Source organism: Haliotis asinina, chromosome 2, assembly GCF_037392515.1.
Source record: "Haliotis asinina isolate JCU_RB_2024 chromosome 2, JCU_Hal_asi_v2, whole genome shotgun sequence".
NCBI lineage: Eukaryota > Metazoa > Mollusca > Gastropoda > Lepetellida > Haliotidae > Haliotis > Haliotis asinina.
In genome coordinates, this window is record NC_090281.1 from 5,839,628 (window position 1) to 5,867,564 (window position 27,937).

Below are 27,937 nucleotides of genomic sequence, written 5' to 3' on the forward strand. Positions count from 1 at the left end.
CTCGAAAGTTCGGGCACACACGAGCATAGTCAATACTGTAGAATGCCCTAAAATAAGTCTCCCGGAAGCAGACACATAGAAAACTAGGAGCAGATAAATTCCGGAATACCAGAATGCTAAAAGTGTTGACCAGCTATTAAAACGAAATGTGACTCATAATATTTACTATTCAATACACTAAATGTTGTGACCCAATAATAATTACATTGTATTAGTTAAATAATAACAACAATACACAGAAAATACACACTCGTAACAGATGAAACACATTAAAGGCAAAGACAATGTTTGTACTGAGGCACTTTCCAGGATGTAAATGTATGATGACTTGATGATGATGTGTGTATGTATCTGTATTTTGTCATAGTAATTCTGCAAGAGGTTTCTCATATTACTCATAGTATTACATGTCATTTTATTATGTTATTATTGCTATGATTGTAACAGAAAGTTTCTGCGAAACTTTGTTCTCCACAAAGGGGAGAGTGTTATGAGTGGGTATTTTCTGTATATTTTGTTATTAATTCAGTAATAATAATTTTTTGGGTCACAATGTTTAGTGTTTTGAATAATAAATATGATGGGTCATATTTCGTACAATAGATGGACAGCCTAAATCTTCAACAGCACATCAGTGAACCGACCCATAGACACACTCGACTTAATCATCTCAAGACAGGATGAGCATACAGTCAAAACAGTCACTGTGAAAAACTATATGATCTCTGACCATTATTCAGTGTTTTGTGAACTTAACCTCCCAAGAGCCGCTTCTGTGTAAAAAATGATTAAATACAAAAAAACCCAAAAAATATTGACTGAGATCGTCTTAATTGTGACCTACGAGAACGTTTAACTAAAAATGAAGTCCCTCAAACGGGGACTGTAAACGATCAAACAAATCAGCTCAACCAAATTCTTTCAGAATCACTTGACGCACATGCACCTGTACAGAGAAGGGTTGTTAACATACGACCTGATACAAGTTGGTATACAGATGAAGTTCAATCCACCAAGCGAGAAAAAAGACACGCTGAGAAACGCTGGAGAAGAACAAACTTGGAGATACATCGCCAGATGTACAAGGCAGCTAGAGATAGGCCCTCTGAGTTCAAACTCGTACGCAACATATTAACTCACGTATTGCAGAATCTTCTTCCAACCCGAAGACTCTATTCAAAGAGTTGAAGAATCTATTACATAAAAGGACGGACATTCTGCCTAATCATGACAGTGAAGTGGCTCTTGCGAATCACTTTGCTGATTTCTTTACTACCAAGATTGAGAACATCCGTGTCGACCTACAACAGAACCAGTCAAGCACAATCACTCCACATAAAACGTTCAATGGGCAGTGCCTTAGGACCATGAGACCAACATCAGAAAGCGAGATAGCACGCATAATAAAGAAGAGTCCATCAAAGTCATGTGACTTAGATCCGATGCCAACTTGGATCTTACAATCTGTATTGGATTCTATCTCACCTTCGTTGGTGGGCATGTTCAATACATCGCTGGCTGCATCTGAAATACCAAGCACATTCAAAATGGCTCTTATCCGTCCACTTATCAAGAAAACCTCACTTGATCCAAATGACATTGAAAATTATAGACCAGTGTCCAAGCTACCCTTTCTATCGAAGGTACTTGAGAAGATTGTAGCAATTCAAATCAAGGAACATCTAGATAAGAACAACTTGATGGAAGAGTTCCAGTCTGTCTACAGAGAACACCACAGTACAGAAACAGCACTTCTTCGAGTGCAAAATTACATCCTTTCTCATCTTGACCATCAGAGAGTAGTACTCCTTGTTCTACTAGATCTGTCAGCAGCCTTCGATAAAATAGACCATACTATCCTTCTGTCTCGACTTGAGAAAACTGTTGGTATCACCGGACCAGCATTGAAGTGGCTTGAGTCATATCTAAGAAACAGAACTCAGTCGGTGAAAGTCGGTGAGGCCATGTCAGAAGAAAGGTGTTTATCATATGGCGTTCCAGAGGGCTCAGTCCTTGGACCGCTCTTGTTTACCATCTATCTGTTGCCACTAGGTGATGTTTTCCGGAAGCACTGCACTGACTTCCAGTGCTTTGGTGATGACACCCAGAGCTGTATAGCCTCCAGGATTGTATCACTACAGGACAAGATAACAAAGCTGGAAACCTGCATCAGTGACATCAGAACCTGGATGAGAATGAACTTTCTCAAACTAAATGACAAGAAAACGGAAGTATTCATTGCCGGCCCAAAGCACTTACAGAAACACATGACAGAATTCTCAGTCAACATTGGACCTGTGAATGTGCCACCTCTTCCCAAGTGAAGAATCTAGGAGTTGTTTGTGACTCCCACATGACAATGAACAAGCAGGTCACCCACATGTGCCAGTCTTCTCATTACCATCTTCATCAGATTGGTAAACTAAGACGATATCTTTCGGATGAAACCGCCAAAACTCTCACTCAAGCAATAGTCATATCTCGCCTTGACTATGCCAATTCACTTTTGTCTGGGATAACAGCTTCCCTGATTCATCGACTGCAGGTTATAAAAAACACAGCGGCCAGGATAATAACTCGTTGACCTCGGAGAGACCACATCACCCAAGGGTTAAGAGAACTGCATTGGCTACCTGTTGCTAGACGAATAAAATGCAAGGTGCTCACCATCATCTACAAGTGCCTGAAGACTAACACCGCTCCAGCTTACCTGTCATCTCTTCTGAACAGCCACAGACCAACAAGCACTCTTAGATCACAAGATAAAGATCTACTTATCACCAGACCATCTAGGACCAAATACGGGGACCGCTGCTTTGAATGTGCAGCTCCCATGCTATGGAATGACCTTGCTATGTCACTAAAATCAGCTCCAAGTCTACAAACTTTTAGAAAACATCTAAAGACACATCTATTTGAAATAGACTGAACTGCACAAGCGTCTGTGAGCAGCCTAGCTGGAACTCGGCGCTATAGAAGTAGATTATTATTATTATAGATGATCCACATTTTAAGGATTCAGGTTTTCCGGGAATTATCTGCCCTTGACTTCCTGTTTTTATACTTCTGGGAGATTGTTTCGAGGGCATTCTACAGTGTTGGCGATAGTAGTAAGTGTTCGTACTTTCGGGAAACGACCGAAAGTATATATAAAGGTTAGTTGCCGTGTTGTGATTACACAGATTCACACTTTCATATTCATTGGCTGGAGTTTGTCATTCTGCCTGTGCATCACTAACTGATTGATCAACATGTGAACTTCATCCAGCAGCATCATTTTGTTGCTTTAACGTTTCAGTGTGTTGATGAGAATAAAAGCTTCAAACAAATATGACGTGCAGCAACAGTATGGATGTGAACAGCATCACGTCCGGCCTCTTCTTGCAGCCGCTAAGGAAATGGGGCTGAATGTAGTGGGGATCAGGTACTGTATCTGGTTGTCTGTGATACGTGTTGATCTATCGCTAGGCTCAGCTGTACTGATACTTATTTTCTCTGTTCTAACGTAATTTATTCATCAAATATAATGCTCGCGGTGGGTGCTAGGTAACGCTAAGAGCTCGCCAAACCGCGTGTGGACCCGGTTCAGCAAGGTCCATAGCACCCCATTGCTGGTCGCAAGGGGTGGCCGAATTGGGCAACCTGTTTGCCGTGGGTTGCGTCCCGTGTCGGTGGAGGACGGGATCCTGGTGGTTGAGGGCAACTGGACCTTTAACCATGTTCTGTTTGCTTTTCTGGGTTTGGAATGTATTTTTAAGTTCTGAATTATCCCTAGAGTCTTATGTCCAGAAGGCGGTGGCTCATGGGCCAATGTAGTGGATTAATTATTTATAATATTCTTCTGCTGGTGTATATCATCCAGGCATCCTCGGTGCTGCAAGCTGGAGGCCCGCTTGCTTTGGCATTGTCCTTGTGATACTCCGTGGTGAGTGGGGAGCTTGGATGATGAACCATATTACACTAGCTATGGCATATGAAACCCCAACAAAAAAAAAAAACGTCCACTTGATACTGACCCTGTTGATACTGACCATAGACCGCGTTTCATTGTGATTGAGACTCCTGACAAGACACCGTTAAAGTTGAACCCCTTTGCTGTATCCAAGGGTATTCAAGGTATTGCTGGGGATGTGAAGAACATAAGACGCTTACGTTCGGGTGCCCTGTTAGTAGAGTGCGGGAAAAGGCAGCAAGCAACCAACTTGATGAATATGAAATCTTTTGTGGGCATTCCAAGACCTTAAACACTAGTAAAGGTATCATCAGAGATCGTGATCGATTGTTTGCTGATATGTCCGAAATTGACATAGCATCAGAAATGAAAGATCAAGGTGTGCTGTATGTCAAGCGCTTTTCAACCCGAAAAAACACTGAAACATTCCTAACAAATACATATCTGTTTACTTCCTCATGTCAAAATGCTCCTAAATCAGTGAAGGCAGGCTATTGTAACATACAAGTTGACACCTACATCCCAAACCCGCTCACGTGTTTTAAATGCCAGAAATATGGACACGGTGTAAATACTTCTACGTTGTCTGTTGTGTGTGCTCACTGTGGTGAGAAAACACACACAACAGAAGATTGTGACAGTGATTGCAAAAAATACACCAACTGCTCAGGCGACCATTCGTCATTGTCTAAACAGTGTCCTATTTGGAAAGAACAAATGGAAATAAACAGAATAAAGTTTACTCAAAATATCTCCTTTTCTGAGGCAAAAAAATGGTAAAGAAGTCTGATCTTCCAGAAAGTTATGTTACAGTAGCATCATCGGCGTCTGCCTCTAAAATAACAAAATCATCCACAGGATGCCAGCCTACCTTGACTTGGGTAAATTGCGATTCTTCACAACTTTTGTACCCTACTATATCATCTCTGACTGAGAAATAACTCCCTAGTACATCAAAGTCTGCTTCTGATCACAAACCATCATCATCATCATCTCAGTCACACTCAAAGTCTCAATCGACAGCAGATAGTCAACAAACTGTGAAAAGTAAACCTAAGCCTAAACCTGATGCTTCAAAACAACAAATTGGCAGAGCTCCTAAAGGGTCACAAAATAAAATTCAATTGTTCAATAAATATGGGTCTTTTAAAGACATGGACGTTTCTGAAAACGTCCATTCTAAGGCACATAGCTCGTCGCCCTCCAAAATATGGTGTATTCTAATAATACTGTACAGTGGAACTGCAGAGGATTGAGGACTAATTTACATGAATTACAATAATTAGTCCAAGATTTTACACCTTCAACGTTATGTCGCCAAGAGACATACTTGAAACAAACAGATACATTTGACCTTCGTCATTTTAATGCATATCATTGTTTTTCACCTCCGGATGATAGGGCCACTGGCGGATCATCCATTCTAGTCAGACAAAACGTTATTCAAAGCCCTGCTCCACTTATTACTAATATGCAGTCTGTTACAGTGAGAATTCTTTACATGTAGCGTTTACGCCATGCTCTCTGTATTTCGCCGTCTTCAACGTTTGCCAAAACTGATCTTCAAGCTCTCTATGACCAACTCCCGAAGCCCTGTATTATAATGGGAGATTTAAATGGGCACAACCCACTCTGGGGTAGTGTAAATACAAACACTAAAGGTAAATTGTTAGAGGCTTTTTGTTCTGACGATGATTTAAGTATTTATAGTGATGGCTCCAGCACATATTTACACCTTGGTACAGGGACCTATTTGGCTATCGACTTGTCACTCACAAATTCAGAACTACTAAATAAATATTGTTTTTACTCTTTGTTGTTTTATATATTCCACCTTGGTGTTGATCTTCAAGCATTATATGACCAGCTACCGAAGCAGTGTGTCATCATGGGATATTTAAATGGTCATAACCCTCTTTAACCCTCGGTAAAATCTTAGAGGGAGTAATTTCTCAAACAATGATTTATGTATTGTTAATGATAGTTCTTACACTTATCTTCATCCTGGAACTGGCACTTACTCATGCCTGGACTTGTCAATAGGGGATTCCAATTTACTGGGTGAAATCGAATGGTCAGCCCACGATGACCTCTGTGAAAGTGACCATTTTCCTACTATACTAAAATCTGTAACTCCAACTGATGTTCCTCCATCATCAAGGCGGAATTTTAAAACGGCTAATTGGGCTTTATATGAAACACTGCGTTGTAAAAACGTAAACCTGAACGTTTTATTGACTTTCCTGGTGCTATTAAATGTTTTTTTCTGATGAACTGAATTCCATAGCTGATGAGTGTATACCAAAGTCCTCTGCAGTTCCACATATTCGAAAACCATGGTTCAGCGATGAATGCAAACAAGCTAGGAAGGCAAGGAAAAAGGCAGAACACTATTTCCGTCGCCATCCTTTGGTGCATAATTTAAATAAATTTAAAATTTTAAATGCAAAAATGCATGTCCAAGGTATGGAACATGGTCCAGAAAATTAAAGGTAAAGGTACTAAATGCACTCTCCATCATCTTAAACATGGAAATCAGTTACTTACTGATAAATCAGATATGGCGAATAAACTGGGAGAAACTCTCGCTAAACATTCTTCCTCTTCTAATTATATACCTAAATTTCAGCAATATCGAAAACTAATAATTTCAATTCTGATAATGGGGAAGGTTATAATGAAACGTTTTCTATTCATGAACTCCATACTGCTCTTGATCAAGCTTACGACACTGCTACAAGAGCTGATAACATACAATATCAGCTCCTGAAGCACTTACCAGAATCCTGTTTAGAGACGCTCATATCAATTTTTGATGATATTTGGACTTCCGGTAAGTCGTGCCGATACCTAAACATACGGATCCACCTAATTATCGTCCGTTTTCTTTAACTAGCTGTGTTTGCAAGACCATGGAACGCATGATAAATAATCGACTTGTTTGGTACTTGGAAACAAATAAGCTTATAACAGATATACAATGTGGTTTTCGTAAGAACAGATGTACTGTCGATCACTTAGTGCGTTTAGAATCATTTGTGAAAAACGCGCTGATTAAAAAACAACGGGTTGTGTCTATCTTTTTTGATCTTGAGAAAGCATATGACACAACCTGGAAATATTGCATTTTTAGAGATTTACATGATTTCGGTTTGCGAGGTCGTTTGCCTGAATTCATAGCCAACTTTGTGAATAACAGACAGTCCGCGTGGGTTCTACCCTGTCTGATCATTACAATCAGGATCAGGGTGTTCCACAAGGTAGTATTTTGTCAGTGACACTTTTTAGTATAAAGATAAATAGTTCTATCAAAAGTTTTAAACGATTCAGTTGATGGATCATTATTTGTGGATGATTTTAACTTTTCTTGTCGTGGGAAAAATATGCATACTATTAAACGGCAACTGCAGCTGTGCTTAAACAAAATAGATAAATGGTATCTTGAAAATGACTTCAATTTTTCAAAATCAAAAACCAATTGTATACATTTCTGCCGTAAATATAAACCTCCTAATGACCCAGAACTATTTCTAAGGTGGCAACCCTATCAAAGTTGTCAAGGAGGCTAAGCTTTTGGGACTCATTTTTGATTCACGTTTGACCTTTTTGCCGTATATTAAATCCCTAAAAGCCAAATGCTTGAAGGCACTCGATTTATTAAAGGTTGCCTCTAATTCAGAGTGGGGAGGGGATCAAACTACTCTCCTTCATTTATATAGATCACTCAAAACTTGGTTATGGCTCTATTGTATATGGTGGAGCCTGCAAAAGCAGCCTGAAACTTTTAGATTCTGTTCATCACCAAGGTCTAAGACTTTGACAGTCTCTACGTTGAGGTCGAGGAACCATCTCTTACAGAACGTTGTATTAAATTATCTTTACAATACATCACTAAATTACATTCTAATGAATCTAACCCTGCATATAACTGTGTGTTCAGTCCCCTTTATAAGGATTTGTACGACAAGAAGTCTTCTCTTGTTCCACCATAAAGTCCCCATGGTCCCTTGTATGGTGATTTACCTTCAGGTGTTGGCAATCTATAGCCTGATTTTATATTGTATTGTCCGAATAGTGATACTAGTTTCAACTTTCCACGCTAGTTTTAGTCCCATTTGTGATATTCTAGTTGTTTTACTGCCCTTCGTTGACATGTTTTTATACTATACATATATTTCATTTCAGCATTAAATGTTCTCGTCACGATATGGCTGAGACATTGCCGATGTGACGATGAATATTAACTCACCCACTCACTGCTCAAATGTAATGCTAAACTTGTGGCAATATATATGGAAGGGTGGCATCCTCAATTCATGAAGGCACCCGTGGCGAGCCACCTCCTCGTGGTGGGTGCTGGGTAACGCTAAGTGCTCGCCAACCCCCCGTTGTGGACCCGGGGGCATATTTGGTTTACCAATCCGTTAGCCGTGGGTTGCGGCCCTGTGTCGGTGGAGGAGGGGATCCTGGTGGTTGAGGGTAACAGGGGCCTGCAACCGTGTCCCTGTTGCTCAACACGCCACTTTGGCCCTAACTTCGCCTAGACGGGAGGTTGAATAGGCCCAATTCAATCAATCGGCTGGTCACGCCAAGCCCTGTGCATGGTGAATACTTTTGCACGTAGTACTTTGATTATATGATCTTGGCTTTTGTTGGCTTTCAATGTACAATTTTTTTGTGTACTAATTTGCCTAGAGTCCCATGCCAGAAGGCAGTGGCTCATGGGCCAATCTGGCAATATTAACCTCTGAATTCTGTGTTTCTTCAGAAATGTGTCGAGGGCGAACCAGCCTGGCATTTGTTCTGTTTGATTCAACAGCTTTTCAAGTTTTTATTGGCTGGAGTATAACATCCCTGTAGCCCTGGTGGAACAGACTGGTTTCCGCTGTAACACCGTCCTTGTTGACACTCCATGGTGGGTGGGGAGCAGGGTTGTCGAACACTTTTCCTACATAATGGCTACCTCCATTCCTTCTGGTTCATCGAAGAATAAACGCCGGTATGTTGAAACTTCGTCATCTGATGAAGGCTCATCTGACTTAGTTGACTCGTGGCCGAGATTTATTGTCATCTCATCTGCTGATGAAAACCCTCTCAAGTTGAACCCCTTTGCTATTTCCAAGGGCATTCACGGTGTCTGTGGAGAAGTTAAGGATGTAACGTGACTTCGAAATGGCTCTCTGTTGGTGGAATGTGCGCGTAAGCAACAATCAGACAATCTTTTGAAATTAAAACAGTTTGTGAACACACCCGTTGTTGCCTCTGTACACAGAACTCTGAATTCATGTAGAGGCATTGTCAGAGATAGGGCTCATTGTCTTTCTGACATGACTGAGGAGGAAATTGTTACTGAGCTTCACAATCAAGGGGTCATTGCTGTAAAGCGATTTTCCAAAAAGAAAGACGATGGCACAACAATCAAGCTCAATACGTATTTGTTCACGTCTTCACATTCGGTCCTTCCAAAATCTGTAAAAGCTGGATATTTCAACATTGGGGTGGAGGTGTATGTACCGTCTCCTCTCCGATGTTTCAAATGTCAAAAATTTGGTCATGGGGCCAAGTTCTGCCGCAACAGCTCGGTATGTTCCCGTTGTGGTAGTGCACACGAACTTTCTGAGTGTACTAACTGTGATGAACTTTCTGAGTGTGCTAACTGTGATGGAGACCACTTAGCCTCATCTAAATCCTGTCCTTTTTATGAACGCGAGACAAACATTCAACATATCAAACACACTAACAATATCTCGTATTCTTCTGCAAGAAAGTTGGTACCCCTTTCTACCACTTCGTCAAATTTATACTCAAATGCAGTCTCTTCTCGAGCTCTTGTTTCCAGACCTCCTATGACATCACAATCATGTCAAACATCCTTATCTTGGGTCAATCAACAAGTCATAATCAGTGACACTATTCAGACTTCTCAAGTTCTGATTGATGTATCTACATCAACTTCTCAGACAGAGGCTGTAGCATCACTGCCGTCGGTAGATTTATCTTCAGCAGCACAATGTATCGCAGAGGAGAGATCACAGAGTCAGAGTAAATCTTCAAAAAATGGCAAAAAGGAAAAGAAACAATCCAAAAGGACCAGAACCATCCCGCATTTGGAGGTGCCTTCCTCAGAGTCTTCCCATATCACGGTTCACAACCAATTTGAACCTTTAGAGATGGAGGTCAATCCGTCACTCCCAGTTAGTGGAGCTAGACCCCACTCCAAATCACGAACTCCAATTGAACCTCCATGAGCCGCTCAACTAACATCATCCAGTGGAATTGTAGAGGACTAAGGAACAATTTAAATGATTTACAGTTACTGATGCAGGACTTCAAACCATCGGCATTTTGCTTGCAAGAAACCTATTTTAGAGACACTGACCTTATGGATATAAGGCAATATGATTCTTATAATTATTTTTCTCCTCCAGGACCTAGAGCTACAGGGGGTTCTTCAATTTTGGTGAGGCAGGGTGTTATACATAGCCCTGTCCCCCTGAATACACCACTTCAAGCTGTTGCTGTCAGACTGACTTTGAATATTGTTTTCACTTTGTGCTCAATTTATGTGAGTGAGTGAGTGAGTTAATACTTAACGTCACATTGGCAATATTTCAGCCATATCGTGACGAGAACATTTTGATACTGAAATGAAATATGTATACATTATAAAATCCTGTCGTCAAAGGACAGTAAAACCACTAGAGCATCACATTTACAATTAAAACTAGTGTGGAGAGTTAAAACAATTACCACTATTCGGACAATACAACATAAAATACGGGCTGTAGATCGCCAACAACTGAAGGTAGATCACCATACTAGGGACCATGGGGACTTACAGTACTTCTGCTACCTGCATGGACCCCAGATGGATTTACACCATCCCCTCAGCCGTTGGCGATTATACTGAAAGTTAGCCATTATTAAAAACAACAAATATACTACGATTAAAAGTTTGGTCGTACTAAATTTACATAGAATGTTTTGGACTTACGTACCCTCTCAGGAGGACAATAATTTTACAATACTTCAACCCCCCTCGAGGGCACAGCCACTCACAATCTCAGTTATTAATCTAGACTACCAATAATAAAATATTTATCTATTTACAATTCTGATAACAAATCTAATTCTTTTAAGAAGGCAATAATTAAATGAGAGCTGGTATGAGTAAAAAGATCAATCATAGTTCGTGAATTAAAATACTGATCCCTTGTGATGGAATACTCTACACAGTCAAGCAGGATATGCTTGACTGTGATTCTTTCATCACAAGGGATGCAGAACGGAGGATCCTCACCTTTCAAAAGGTATTCATGAGTATATCGTGTATGGCCAATACGACATCGCCGCAAAATGACCTCTTCAAATCTGGACTGACAACCCAAGTGGGTATACCCAATATATGGTTTAATTCCATGTAATTTATTTACACCCACTTGGGTGTCCCACTTCTTCTGCATCAGATCACGGGTATAAGATCTAATGGTAGCTTTGTAATCAGTGTAGGGAATAAGAAGTGGTGTCACAGATTTGTTGAGTGCTGCCTTAGCAGCAAGATCGGCCATTGCGTTACCAGAAATGCCTACGTGACTGGGTAACCAACAAAAGACTATGTCGTATTGGCCAGTAGCAAGATTATTATACAATTCAATAATATCAATTAAAAGTGGATGTTTACAAGACAGGTTTTTAATAGCCTGAAGGCAAGAAAGAGAATCTGAATAAATTATATATTGTTTATGTTTAGTGTGTCTTTGAATATATTTGAGAGCCGATAATATGGCGTTTGCTTCTGCTGTAAAAATAGAACTATTATCTGGTAATCTAGAAGATATTGTTCTGGATCCAATGACAGTGGCACAAGCCACTGCGCCACCATCCTTGGACCCATCTGTAAATAAGGATTTATAATTGCTATATCTATGCTTCAATTGATTAAATTCTTGTTTATATTGTAATTCATTAGTTTCTGATTTTTTAAATGTGGCTAGTGTCAGGTCGACTTGTGGCCTAACTAACTGCCAAGGAGGAGAAGAAAGAAGACGGGAAGGTGCTATATTGTCCAGCTCAATGCCGGCAGCAGAAATAAACGATTTAATTCTGTGGCCTAAAGGCGGAACAAGAGAAGTTTTTCTGTTGTACCGTTCCTCAAAAAGGGGATTAAAGATGCAGTTATAGGCAGGGTTTGACTGATTGGAATGTAGTTTTGTCACGTACTGTAAGGCTAATTTTATACGGCGTTGGTCAAGGGATGGCTCATCAGCCTCGACGAAGAGGCTCTCAATGGGTGACGTTCGAAAGGAGCCAAGACAAAGTCTTAGACCTTGATGATGCACTGAATCTAAAAGTTTAAGGTTACTTTTGCAGGCTCCACCATATACAATTGAGCCATAGTCAAGTTTAGAGCGGACAAGTGATCTATATAAGTGAAGGAGAGTAGTCTGATCCCCTCCCCACTTTGAATTGGATACAACTTTTAACAAATCGAGCGCCTTGAGGCATTTAGCTTTAAGAGATTTAATATGTGGCAGAAATGTTAAATGGGAATCAAAAATTAAGCCCAAGAACTTGGCCTCCTTTACCACCTTGATGGGAGAGCCATTTAAGGTTAGCTCTGGGTCCTTATGAGGTTTATATTTTCTACAGAAGTGTATACAATTAGTTTTGGATTTAGAAAATTTAAATCCGTTTTCAAGACACCAGTTATTTATTTTATTTAAACACAACTGTAATTGCCGTTCAATGGTGCGCATATTTTTACCACGACAAGAGATATTAAAATCATCCACGAATAATGATCCATCAATTGAATCATTTAAAACCTTTGATAGACTGTTGATCTTAATAATAAATAATGTGACAGACAAAATACTGCCTTGAGGGACACCCTGATCCTGATTGTAATGATCAGACAGGGTAGAACCCACTCGGACTTGAAATTGCCTGTCTTGTAAAAACTGTGATATAAAAAGAGGTAAACGACCTCTCAAACCAAAATCATGTAAATCCTTTAAAATGCCATGCTTCCACGTGGTATCATAAGCTTTCTCGAGATCAAAGAAAATTGATACAGCATGTTGTTTATTTACTATAGCATTTTTCACAAAGGATTCTAAACGTACCAAATGATCAATGGTACTGCGATTTTTCCTGAAACCACATTGAATATTTGTAATCAGGTTGTTGGTTTCAAGATACCATGTTAATCTATTATTTACCATTCGCTCCATGGTTTTACATACACAACTCGTTAAGGAGATTGGTCTATAATTAGATGGATCAGTATGATCTCGACCAGGCTTTGGTATTGGGACTACAATGGCATTACGCCAGGAATTTGGAAAATTGCCTGTAGTCCAGATATTATCAAATATATTAAGCAGCGTTTCCAAACATGTTTTGGGCAAATGCTTCAGGAGCTGATAATGGATACCATCAGCCCCTGTAGCTGTATCATGAGCCTGTTCAAGGGCGGTATAGAGCTCATGCAGTGAAAATAATTCATTATAATCTTCACCATTGTCCGAGTTAAAATTGATTGTTTTCTTCTCCTGTTGTTTCTGGTGCTTTTGAAATTCAGGGACATAATTGGATGAAGATGAGTGCCTGGCGAGAGTTTCACCAAGCTTATTGGCAATGTCAGCCTTATCCGTTAATAAATTATCACCATCCTTTAAATGTTGAACGGTAGATTTGGAACCTTTGCCCTTTATTCTTTGTATCATATTCCACACCTTTGAAATAGGTGTGCGTGAATTGATCTTGGAAACATATTTTCTCCAAGACTGACGTTTATTCTGCTTAAATGTGCGTCGAGCCTTGGCATTTAAAATTTTAACTTTATCTAAATTGTGAACAGTAGGGTGTCGGCGAAAATAGTCTTCTGCTTTCTTCCTACTTTTCCTGGCCTGTTTACATTCGTTATCAAACCATGGCTTACGAATGTGTGGATTTACAGAGGACTTAGGAATAGTATCATCAGCAATTTGTTTCAGTGTCTCCGAAAATGACTGGATTGCATCATGAGCGTCCATGAAAAATTCTGGTTTTAAGTTTTTAGTACAACTAGTCTGAAATAAAGGCCAATTAGCTTTAGAAAAATTCCATCTTGACGTCGACAGATCATCAGTTGGATTTATAGCAGTGATTACTGTTGGAAAATGGTCACTACCACACAGGTCACCGTGGACTGACCATGAAAATTCATTAAGTATGGTTGGATCTGTGATTGACAAATCTAGTACTGAATATGTACCCGTTGCTGGATGTAGATATGTGTTCGAACCGTCGTTAAATATGCACAAGTCATTATTAGAAACAAAATCTTCAAAAATTTTACCTTTATTGTTCGTATCGTTGCTTCCCCACAGAGGATTATGACCGTTGAGATCTCCCGTTATAACACAGGGTCCAGGCAATTGGGAATATAAATCCTGAAGTTCTGATAGCTGAGGAGTCGAGGATGGTGGTATGTACAACGAACAGAGTGTGATCGTGACGTGTAAGGTTAGTCGGACAGCAACAGCCTGAAGTTTAGTTGTAAGAGGAACAGGGCTGTGAATGATACCCTGTCTCACCAAAATTGAAGCACCACCGGTTGCTTTATCCCCCGGAGGTGAAAAACAGTGATACGAGTTGTACTGACGCATTTCAAACTTATCATCACGTTTAAGAAATGTTTCCTGTAGACTAAATGCTGATGGGTTTAAATCTTGAGCTAATAATTGGACTTCGTGAAAATTATTCCTAAGCCCTCTGCAATTCCACTGTACTACATTTGTAGCGTTACTCATGGCGGTTCTATTGGAGACCTCTCACGTGTACGAGAGGAGGGTGTACCGTTATTTCGGTTTTGTGAAGATGGCGTATCATCCATCTCCAAAGGCTCAAACAAATTGTGAACCTCTACAGGAGTATCAGCAGGAGATTTCTTTGATCTACGATTTAGACGCTTTCTTTGCGATTTTGACATTTCACCTTTTGACGTTTCAACATCTATAGCTGTTTGAACAACTTCACCTGATACATGACTAATAGTCTGAGAGGCAGACGTTGTAAAAAAGCCCTGACTGCCAGAAGTACTATTCACATGAACAGGTTTCTCAGAAGCCATCCAGGTCAAATCCGTTTGACACGAAGTAGAGATTGTTTCTGGTCGTCGTGAGACTGCAGCAGAGTATGTCACAGTGGGAGAGGGATTATGTTGATTCTGGCTAAGGACTTTGTTTTTAGCCTCCATGAAGGAAATATTTGTTTCATACTTTAATTTAAGTATCTTAGATTGCATTTGCCATTCAGGACAACATTTAGAAGAGGAAAGATGACTGCTTCCACAATTGGCACATTTAATATCATTGCTGCAGTCAGAGTCCTGATGATGTTCACTACAACGATGACAACGAGGAGTGTTTCGACAGGACTTAGACCCGTGTCCAAACTTCTGACAGGAATAGCAGCGGAGTGGAGTGGGGATATACACCTCCACTCCGATATTGAAATAGCCGGCTTTGATTGACTTTGGCAGAGTGCACGATGAAAAGGTAAACATGTAAGTGTGGCCAGGTACAATGCTACCATCCTGCTTCTTAACAGGAAAGCGTTTGACGGAAGTTACATTCTGATCCTTAAGTTCAGCCACTATTTCATCCTCGGACATGTCCGCCAGACAATGGGCTCTATCCCTAACAATGCCTCTACTTGAGTTCAGAGTTCTATGAGCTGAGACAGCAACATTGACGTTGGCAAATTGATGTTGTTGCAATAAATTTATGGATTGCTGTCGTCGCGCACACTCAACAAGAAGTGTACCTCCTCTGAGACGTGAAACGTTCTTAACCTCTCCACAAATAGATTGTATTGTCTTTGATACTAGAAATGGATTGATCTTGAGTGGTTCACCATTGGTAGATTCAATAACTATGAATCTTGGCCAAGGTTCTTGGTGTGTTGGACCTGAAACATCTTCATTACAAGAAAGATGATCAGCCTCTAAACGTCTTTTTTTGTCGTTTCTCGTGGAACCAGAAAGGGTGATTGACATGGTGATGATAATAGATTCAGCACTCCCGCTCCCCACCCGCCACCGAGTGTCAACGAGGACAGTGTTGTACTGCAGTGGAACTCCAGCCTGCAAACACTAAGGATACAGGAGTGGTATACTCCAGTAAATACGACATGAGTAGCTACATTTGTCTACCAATTCAAATGCTAGGCTGGTTCGGCTATTAGCAAGAAATTGGAGACATATAGAACACAGAGGTCGACATCACCAGATTGGCCCATGAGCCACCGCCTTCTGGCATAGGACTCTAGGCAAGTAGATATAGCAAAAAGGTATTACACACTAGACGTCAAAAAGATCAATGCCCAATAAATCAAATGTGCGAAAATATTTTCTATGCACAGGGCATGGCGTGACCAGCCGATTGATAGAATCGGGCCGATTCTACCACCCGTCTAGGTGAAGTAAGGGCCGAAGTGGTGTGTTGAGCAATAGGAGCAAAATGGTTCAGTCCCCTACTGCCCTCAACCACCAGGATCCCGTCCTCCACCGACACGGGACGCAACCCACGGCAAACAGGTTGCCCAATTTAGTCGCCTCTTACGACAAGCAATGGGGTGCTGTGGACACATTCTGTCCCGGGTCCACACGGGATCAATTTATGTATCACCGTCTTTTACTCTACAACAAACAGATATTCAGGCTCTTTATGACCAGCTCCCTAAGCCATGTATCATTATGGGTGACTTTAACGGCCATAATCCACTTTGGGGTAGTTCTGATACAAACAGAAATGGGAGGATATTAGAAGATTTTCTTTCAAACAATGAACTATGTCTATTCAACAATAATTCGAAAACGTACTTACATCCTGGTACAGGTACATATTCTTCTCTTGATTTGTCACTCACTGATGCAGATCTCTTAAATGAATTCGAATGGTCAGTTCACAATGATCTGTGTGGCAGTGATCATTTTCCGACCATTCTTCAGGCAATAGCTCCAGGTGATATCCCTCCATCCTCAAGATGGAACTTCAGTAAAGCTAACTGGCCTTTGTTCAAACTACTTTGCAAGGACAAATTAATTCCTGATCGTTTTATTGATGTTCCTGATTCAGTCCAATTATTCTCTGATGAGCTCAACAAAATAGCCGATGAATGTATTCCTAAGTCCTCTATAAATCCACACATACGTAAACCATGGTTTACTAATGAATGTAAACAAGCTCGGAAAGCACGGAAAAAAGCTGAACATTATTTCCGCCGCCACCCAATGGTGCATAATTTAAATAAATATAAAGTGTTAAATGCCAAAGCAAGGCGCACATTTAAGCAAAACAAACGCCAGTCGTGGCAAAAATATGTTTCGAAAATAAATTCCCGAACGCCGATGTCCTAGGTATGGAACATGATCCAGAGAATAAAAGGTAAAGGTACCAAATCAACCATACTTCATCTCAAAACTGGGGATCAGCTGTTAACAGATAAATCTGTTATTGCAAACAAACTGGGAGAAACTCTTGCCCAACACTCTTCCTCGTCTAATTATGTTCCCAAATTTCAAAAATATCAAAAACAGCAGGAAAAGAACAAAATCAATTTTCATTCAGATAATGGGGAAGATTATAATGAAATATTTTCTATTCATGACCTTCATACTGCTCTTGAACAATCTCACGATACTGCTACAGGAGCTGATAACATTCATTATCAACTCCTGAAACACTTACCTGAATCCTGTTTAGAGACACTATTGAATATTTTTGATGATATTTGGACATCTCGTAAATTTCCTCAATCCTGGCGTAATGCCATTATTGTACCCATACCTGAACCTGGCCGTGACCATACAGATCCCTCTAATTATAGGCCTATTTCCTTGACTAGCTGCGTTTGCAAAACCATGGAACGTATGGTCAATAACCGACTAACTTGGTACCTAGAGTCTAATAATTTAATCACAAATATACAATGTGGTTTTCGTAAAAACCGCAGTACCATAGATCATTTAATTCGATTGGAATCATTCGTTAAGAACGCCATCATTAACAAGCAGCATGCAGTGTCAATCTTTTTTGATTCAGAAAAAGCTTATGATACGACATGAAAGCATGGCATTTTAAAAGATTTACATGATTTTGGTTTACGGGGTCGTTTGCCTCAATTTATATCCGAGTTTTTAACTGACAGACAATTTCAGGTACGCGTGGGTTCTACCCTGTCTGATCATTATACTCAGGACCAGGGCGTCCCACAAGGCAGTATTTTGTCTGTCACACTCTTTAGTATTAAAATTAACAGTCTATCTAAGGTTTTAAATGATTCAATTGATGGATCACTCTTTGTGGATGATTTTAATATTTCTTGTCGTGGAAAAAATATGCATACTATTGAACGACAACTGCAGTTATGTTTAAATAAAATAGATAAATGGTGTCTTGAAAACGGCTTTAAATTTTCTAAATCCAAAACTAATTGTATACATTTTTGCCGCAAATACAAACCACATAGAGACCCTGAAATAGTTTTAAATAACACTCCCATCAAAGTTGTAAAGGAGGCAAAGTTCTTGGGTATACTTTTTGACTCCCATTTAACTTTTCTTCCACACATTAAATACCTAAAAAATAAATGCTTGAAGGCACTAGATCTATTAAAAGTTGTTTCCAGTTCCAAGTGGGGAGGGGATCAATCTACCCTCCTACACCTGTATCGATCACTGGTTCGCTCGAAACTTGATTACGGCTCCATTGTGTATGGTGGAGCCTGCAAAAGCAACGTAAAAATATTAGATTCAGTCCATCATCAAGGTCTAAGACTCTGTCTTGGCTCCTTTCGAACTTCACCTGTTGACAGCCTGTATGTCGAGGCTGATGAACCATCTCTTGAACAGCGACGTATAAAATTAGCTTTACAGTATATAACAAAACTGCATTCGAATAAGTCAAATCCTGCATATAACTGTGTCTTCAATCCTCTGTATGAGGATTTATACAATAAGAAATCTTCTCTTGTTCCGCCTCTTGGTTTAAGAATGAAACCACTTATTTTTGCTGCCGGCATTGAGCTGGATGATATAGCTCCTTCCTGTCTTCTTTCTTCTCCTCCTTGGCAGTTGGTTAGGCCACAAGTTGACCTAACATTAACCACATTTAAAAAATCAGACACTAATGAATTACAATACAAACAAGAATATAATCAATTAAAACATAAATATAGCAGTTATAAATCCTTATTTACAGATGGGTCCAAGGACGATGGCGCAGTGGCTTGTGCCACTGTCATTGGATCCAGAACAATATCTTCTAGATTGCCCGACAACAGCTCTATTTTCACAGCTGCAGCTAACGCCATATTAACGGCTCTCAAATATATTCAAGGACATCCAAAACATAACCAGTATATAATCTATTCCGACTCTCTTTCTTGCCTTCAGGCTATTAAAAACACTTCTTGCAAACATCCACTTTTAATAGAAATTATTGAATTGCATAATGAACTTGCTACTGGCCAATACGACATCGTCTTCTGTTGGTTACCCAGCCACGTTGGCATTTCTGGTAACACGATGGCTGATCTTGCTGCCAAGGCGGCACTCAACAAATCTGTGACACCACTTCTTATTCCTTACACTGATTATAAAGCTACCATCAGATCGTATATCCGTGATCTGATGCAGGAGAAGTGGGACACCCAAGTGGGCATAAATAAATTACATGCAATAAAACCTTCTTTGGGTTATACCTACTTGGGTTGTCAGTCCAGATTTGAAGAGGTCATCATGTGGCGATGTCGTATTGGCCACACGAGATATACTCATGAATACCTATTGAAAGGTGAGAATCCTCCGTTTTGCATCCCTTGTGAAGACATAATCACGGTCAAGCATGTCTTGCTTGACTGTGTCGAATATTCCATCACAAGGGATACCTATTTCAAATCACGAACAATGAAGGATCTTTTTAATAATATAAGTTCTCATTTAATCATTCAATTTTTAAAAGAATTAGATTTGTTAAATGACTTGTAAATAGATAAATATTTTAGTACTGGAAGTTTAAATTCGTAACTGTGCTTGTTAGTGGCTGTCTCCTCGAGGGGGGTTAAAGTACTGTAAAATTATTGTCCTCCTGAGAGGGTACGTAAGTCCACAAACATTCAAAGTCAATTCAAACTGTCCATATTTTTGATCGTAGAATATGTGTCTTTTTAATATATGGCTAGATTTCCTAAATTGCTAACAACTGAAGGGATGATGTAAATCCAGCTAGGGTCCATGCAGGAAGCAAATGTACAGTAAGTCCCCATGGTCCCTAGTATGGTGATCTACCTTCAGATGTTGGTGATATATAGCCCGTATTTTATGTTATATTGTCCAAATAGTGATATTAGTTTTAACTTTCTACACTAGTTTTAAATGATAACTGTGATATTCTAGTTATTTTACTGTCTTTTGACGACAGGTTTTTATAGTATATGCACATTTCATTTCAATATCAAACATGTTCTCGTCACGATATGGCTGGAATATTGCCGATGTTACGTTAACTACGAGCTCACTCACTCACTCACTCAATTCATGAACACATGAGTGAGTGAATTAAAATTTGTCGTCACATAAGCAATAATTTAGCCATATAGTGACGAGAGAACCTTTTACAATGAAATGTATGACATATATTTAAACGTCAAAAAGTCATGTCGTCAAAGGACAGTACAACAACCGGTACATCACATTAAAGCATATTAACAGTAAACTGTTCAGTAACAACAAAATATAAAAATGGCTATAGATCGCCAACAACTAAGTTCAGGACACCATGCTAGGGACCACTGTTTCAGTGTTGAATCACGAATAGCTCCCATGTTAGACCTCCCTTTCACAATTCAGCATTCTAAACACCCATTTCGTGAGAAGAGTACTGCATCTTTTCTCATCGCTCAGTTCTGACACACAGAAACATGGATCTCGTAATTTCCTTTCGTTCAGTCCCAAAACTGTCAAAGATAAGTTTCTCAAACGTAGTGTTTTTGTTATTCTAACATTTTCCAACTATCCCCAGCGAGTGAAATGATGGTGTAAATCCGACAAGGGATCCAGGTAAGGCCCCATGATCCCTAGTATGGTGACCTACCTTCAGTTGTTTGTGATCTCCAGCTCGTTTATATTTACGTTTTTATATCTGATGTTCATAAAAGAGCTTAAGTTTACAGTTACATGCTAGTTTTGATCATCTATCTGTGATACGCTAGTAGTTTTATAGTCCTTCGTCCATAGGTTTATTATTAAATGCAATCAGTTTATTATGAATTACTAATGTGTTAAAGTCACAATATTGCTGAAATATTGTTGACGTGACCATAGACTGAGGGAATGGTGTAAATCCAGCTGGGGTCCATGCAGGTAGCAAAAGTAATGTAAGTCCCCATGGTCCCTAGTATGGTGATCTACCTTCAGTTTTTTGCAATCCATAGCCCATTTTTATATTGTATTGTACACTATGGTTAAACTGTTTTAGATTAAATTACTAGTCTTAAATGGATATCTGTGATATTTACTAGTGTGTTTACTGTTCGTTGTCAACAGGGTTTTATTTTCTTATATTCATTCATTCTACAATGTCAGTATTACTTGTTCTCGTCACGATATGGCTGCAAGATTGCCGATGTGCCGATAAATATTAACTCACTCACTCACTGATGTGACCATACATCTTAACCCACACCCTCATTCACTGTCTGATATCCCAGGATATCCAATACATCATTCAACTAACTCACTCGTTTCAGTTGTTACTGTATACTTTTGACAGTTTCCATGTTGGAAGTGGAGTCATTGATGGCCGTGTGTTCATTGATGCCATAGAAAGAGCTGACAAGGCTTTTACCATTGCCTCCGAACTCAATATTTCCTTGAGTATCCTGGATATTGGAGGTGGTTTCTTTGGGAAGACGAGGGCTCCTGTGGAATTTAAAGAGGTAACTCCATTAATATCCACTGACAAACACTACCGAGCTCTATGTTGAAACAAGCAATGAGATGACGAAACTATCCAGCGATAAGAACTTGGTGAAGTTTGTTTGTTCTTGTTTTCAGTCCACGAAGAAGGACTCCAGAAGCTTAATGTTCATACGCAGGAAATAAGGCATGACCGTTGTCAGCAGAATTACTTACAGGGGAATATAGTTGACGCCTCGTCTGTCCGTCCGCCCCTCCCTCCCGTCATTTTGTTTCCGAAGCATAACTCAGAATGCTGAGTCAATATTTTTAGACCAAACATGATAGATATAATAATCTGAGCCTATGGTTGTGGGGTTTCTTTTTTGCTACTTACATATCTTTGGCATTTTTCTTTTCTTTTTTTTTTTTTTTGTTTTTCCATGGAGCATTTGGGTGTTAGTTTAACGGTGGGAGGGGCTCCGTTTCCGGAGTAGACCTAAAAACCCGTTCAATATTTTTTTGCAAAACTTGGTACATATATCAATCAGAACCTAAAGTGATGCCTTTTGCTATGTACAGGTTTTTGTGATTTATCATTTTTTTGGTTTCCAAGGAAACGTTTCGGACTTTGGCTGAAAAGTGAGAGGTGTGTTTCATTTCCGGAGCACATCTCATAGACTAATATCTGTCAGCAAAACTTGGTAGATACGTGTGGCAGATCACAAAGTGTGCCTTTTTTTCTCCTTACAGGTTTTTGTGATTTATTATTTTCTCGGGTTCCATAAAAAACGTTGATGGATGGGCTTCGTTTCCGGAGCACGACTCAAAAACCGCTCAATGTTGTTCTGCAAAAACTTGGTAGATATATCAATCAGTACCTAAAGTGGTGCCTTTTGCTATTTACAGATTTTTGTGATTTAACATTTTCTTGGTTTCCATGAAAACGTCTCGGACTTAGTCTCAAAAGTGAGAGGTGTGTTTCGTTTCCTGAGCAGAACTCAAAAACTTATTAATGTCTGTCTGCAAAACTTGGCAAATATGTGAGGTAGACCGTAAAGTGGTGCCTTTTACTATTTACAGACTTTTGTGATTTATCATTTTCCCATTTTCCAGGGAGGGATAGACTTTGTTTCTGGAGCACAACTCGAAAACTTCACAATATCATTCAGAAACTCTTGGTAGATATGTGAGGCCGACCTTGAAGTGGTGCCTTTTGCTATTTGCAGATTTTTGTGATTTATCATTTTCCCAGTTTCCACAGAAACGATTCTGACTTAATCTCAAAATGGGGGATATGGGATTCGTTTCTGGAGCACAACTCGGATACCATTTGATATCTTCCAACAGATCTTGGCAGATATTTGACACAGGTTTTGAAGTGGTGCCTTTTTCTGTTTACAGATATATGGCATTTATATTTTTCATGATATCCATGAAAACGATTCAAGCCTAGTCCAAAAACATCATGTAACCTTCAGATGATTTTTCCTTTCAAATCTGTAGGGACCGAGGGGATATGCCATCTTCTGATGACCCTTGTTTCATGTGTATTTCTATGTTTTATCTAGTTGCAGACATAGGATGTTAAGTAATACGTTTTCTTCTTTTCCCCCGAACTGGAAAGGTAGGGATGTACAGGTACAAGAAGGATATCCTCATGGGGACATTTTGTTGAGAACAAAAGTTGAGAAATACAATACAGATTCTCCTGTTGACCATTGTGGAAGTTTTAATTAAATATGTAGATTTCTGACTATTTCACTTGAATGTTCGTGTTTCAACATGTTAGCATACAACACATGAAACGTAAGCTATGGAATTTTTCTATAACTAAAAGCAGCTATACAGTGCAAAGTGTTTCGAGAATTGGATCTCCAGAAAACTTTTTTGCCATATGTTCGTACGCATGACATATGAGAGGGCATCTAGTTATACCAAGGAATAGTAAATACAACTACCCAGTGTTATCCAAAATATCATGAAATAATTTGACGAGCAGCTACTGTCTGCCATAAGTAACAAATGCAAGCACTATCTTGTGAACTGGTGAGAGCGCGGGTTCAAATCTCTAAGTAGACTCGTCCACAAATGTTCTAGAGTCTGTACTTTACTACGAAATTTGAAATCCCAAATATAACATATGCTACACATAGTCGGTTGTTCGGAGACACGTATTATTTAGAAGACGTTAGACAAGTAGACAATCTGAGTGTTGTTTGTAGTAAGACTGAGAGATTACAAAAGACATGAATAGACATTGTTCGAAATCGAACGTGCGTTTAAATAATCAACATCCAGTATGTGGCAGTAGTTTATATGTTAATCACTTCATATAGAGATAATATTGAGCAATCACACTCCCGTTTATCAGAGGATATTAGAGTCCTTTACAATTTTTGCCTTGTTTGTATTATAGATGACTGCAAATCTGAGTTTCTTCTTGTTACATTATTTTATCAACACTGAAATAAAATAAAACTTCAGTGTAAAACTTCGTCTCCGCAACGTTTCTATACTGACCAAGACTGCATGACTGCGAGAGAGAAAACAGTAGTGCAGTGTTGTTGGAATGCAGTAAATTCAGAGCCACTCACTCACTCGGCAAAGGGACAACCTCCGTCTATAAGCTCCACCCTCCATGAAAGCTCAGGTACACCACGCTTAGATGAGGCTGTATGTATATAACGCACTCAGGTTGATGGTCACCATGTGTTGACTGGCATTTGCAGGTTGCAGGCCTAATTAACATTGCCCTTGAGGACCACTTTCCAGCTAAGAGAGGAGTGAGGATAATAGCAGAGCCTGGTCGCTACTTTGTGTCATCGTGTGCGACTCTGGTCGTCACAGTCATCGGGAAGAAGGTGATGCAAGGTTGGTGCGGTCAAATTTAGACATCAAGTGATCGGTGCATCAAAAAAGTCATGCTCATTCTTTTGTATTATTTCTTCTAGCAGTCGGTGTTAACAGTAATACTCAAGCATATATGCCTGTAAGTACTTTTGATGAAGTGTTCAATGTTTTGGCAGATCCAGATGGTCGAATGGGGAATCTTTAACAAAACCCAGCATCAGTATGGAGAATCACAGCCAACTCTTTGATATTTAACATGAACATACGAGGGCGAAATTCTATTTATCATCCAACATCATTCTTCACACGTGTTCAGTTTGGTAACAGTGATGACTAGTGCCTCCGGCGTAACTGTGTATAGAGGCACATAGATCAGTGATAGCATGTCACTGTGACATCTTGGTAACCGTTCATTTTAGAACTGTCTTGGAAACACAGTAATGTAATGTCATTGCAATGAAATATTTCGATTCAGATCGTTTGACTTCAATCAACCGATATCTAAAGAGGTCTTTTGTGGCTGATGAACACTTATCTCAAAAATATATATCCGAAATATTGTTTATATGGGGCACGGTTGACTACATAGGCTTATGTAACTTGGTACATGGTACTTTAGAAGTTGGGAACTTCAAAATAGAAACGCTTTTGGATAACATTCATCTGTATCAAAACCTCACACTCACACAATAGGAAAGTTGTTGTATATGAAGTTTGTATAATGTGCCATTTTGACATCACCAGAAACCTCACACTCACACAATAAGAAAGTTGTTGTATATGAAGTTTGTATAATGTGCCATTTTGACATCACCAGAAACCTCACACTCACACAATAAGAAAGTTGTTGTATATGAAGTTTGTATAATGTGCCATTTTGACATCACCAGAAACCTCACACTCACACAATAAGAAAGTTGTTGTATATGAAGTTTGTATAATGTGCCATTTTGACATCACCAGAAACCTCTCACTCACTCAGTAAGAGGTGGAATAAAGGTTGCAGCTCCAATCGTTAAAATCATTATCATCTTCAGATGGCGTTGAGAAAGAATTCCTTTACTTTCTGAATGACACAATTTTTGGCACATTCAACTGTTCGTTTAGGAATTGCTCTGAAGCGAACCAACCGTCGTTGTTAAAGGTAAGATTTTAATTGCCGTAGCTAAATTATCACTTGAAAAAGATGAAACCAATAACAGATGTTTGCATATCCTCATAGGCGACAGCGGTCCATTTTGCATACCATGTCCTGTGACACAAGTAACAAACATTGAACGGAGCTGCAAATTTGACACTGTGGCCGAGCTCCTTACTTGATACATATTATTTACACAGCAAAATAGGGCACAAAACGTAAAGAAAGGCCGCTCAAAAGAGGCTTTGATTGGACTGTAGGTAGATTTGAGGCAATTCCCTGGTGTCTAGTAAGAAGCTGAACTGAGACACGTATTTCTACATTCAAGTACTTATACAAATAATCCACAACCCCTACACTCACACCAGCGCGCGTGCACGCAGGCATACACTCACGTTGTTTCACATGCTCTTTTTCTTGATATCTGATACACAGAAAAAACATTTATTCGTGTTCCAGGCTCCACTGAGTGAGATGACTTTCAAGTCAAATGTCTGGGGACAGACATGTGCAGGTCACGACCGTCTTTTCGAGGAGTGTCACTTACCACAGCTTGAAACTGGGGACCGGCTGTTTGTGGAAAATGTTGGCGCTTACCCAATGTCAATGAACAAAGGCAGGACATTCAACGGAATGCCACAACCAATCCCAATGTATGTCTGCTCCAAACAAACCTGGTGAGTAACGTTCAATGTATGATTAAGAATGAACTAAAATTTCAGTCACGTTCCAAGATAACCTCTGTATCGAGGCAGGTCACTTTTATGCCCAAAACAGAGCAATTTATGCCTGCTTTGCTTTAATGTACTACCCCGTGTGTCATCAGATCACATCCTTTCATATCACCTTTCGTACCTCCCTCTGCCGTTCTCGTTCAGTGGGAGCTGTTTCCTAGTATATCCGAGACTGTTTTTTCTCTGCTATTGACACCCTTTGAAACAAACACAAATGCTCAGGTCGAGACACCAAGACTATCTCCCACTGTGTTGCAACGAACATGCTTCGTAAACATTTGTTCTTAACTAATAGGAAGCCGAATCTGTGCATTTGACCACAATACATCACCTCAGATTAACATAACCTGTTTCCGGTTCAGCAACATCAATAACAGCGCTAGCTTCAGACAGGATTATTGGTTCATTCATCTGTTGTCTAGTTTGCTCAGCAACATGTATATACTGTATATGAAGTACGTTTGTGGTCATGGCACGGCTGAAATACACGGCTTTATATTATAAAGCACTCACTCAGATTTGCTCAAATGTGGCCATCACGTGGCATGAGTAGCACACTGTGGGACGCCAGGCAGCATATATACTTTGTTATGCAATATTATACATGCAATATTGTTGAGTGCGGCGTTAAACATTAACCAACCAGTCACAGTCAGACAATGTTCACCTTTAGTTAATCTTTTACCTTCGCGTTGCCGAGTAACAAATATCGGGAGATGACCCTATGAATTCCTGACATAAATATAAGAAACTAAGATTTTAAAATAACTGTTAAAGATCTGTATCTTTACTCCTGTGCACTAGGAAATCCCATTACGGTAAAACCAGAGGAAAACGCCAGGTCAACAACAAACACGAGGACAAGAGTGTTCTTGGAGTGAAATGAACCAATAAGCAGTCGGCTAAACAGGAAGGGATGAAGGGCCCCGGAGAATATTACTGCCCATCTTGCCTCTGAATTTAAATGAACATACATGTGGAAATGAACTTTGAAATGTACGATCATACACTTTCGGAAGTGTCAATGAATGAGGAAACATAACTCACAAACATATTTGCGATCAAGTTTTGGCTATTTGACTGAAGAGAGTTTTCATTAAATTTTGGGCGCAAGTAAACCTCCCATGTCATCAGTGTGTGTTGATGCCACCACGACACTTCTATGTGTCATACTTGAGATACTCCAATCATCGGTTGCGCACAACCGACAAATAAAACGTTGGTAGTCCATTTGTTTTCATTTATGTTATACTTATCAATGTTATTCTGTTTCACAAGAAGGACTGAATGGGTGAATTTAGTTTTACGCCGCACTA

At 39.6% G+C, this 27,937-nt stretch overlaps 1 protein-coding gene across 1 annotated transcript in view; it reads left to right on the plus strand.

The window, feature by feature from the left end:
* LOC137274766 (ornithine decarboxylase-like) overlaps positions 1–27,507 on the plus strand; it is a 52,624-nt gene extending 25,117 nt beyond the window's left edge. The window contains exons 6-11 of the mRNA XM_067808100.1: positions 3,299–3,424; positions 21,772–21,937; positions 24,629–24,770; positions 25,787–25,893; positions 26,347–26,564; positions 27,426–27,507. Of these exons, the coding sequence (XP_067664201.1) occupies positions 3,299–3,424; positions 21,772–21,937; positions 24,629–24,770; positions 25,787–25,893; positions 26,347–26,564; positions 27,426–27,507 (841 nt within the window). The remainder of the gene's footprint in view (positions 1–3,298; positions 3,425–21,771; positions 21,938–24,628; positions 24,771–25,786; positions 25,894–26,346; positions 26,565–27,425) is intronic.
* The last annotated feature ends 430 nt before the right edge of the window (positions 27,508–27,937 follow it).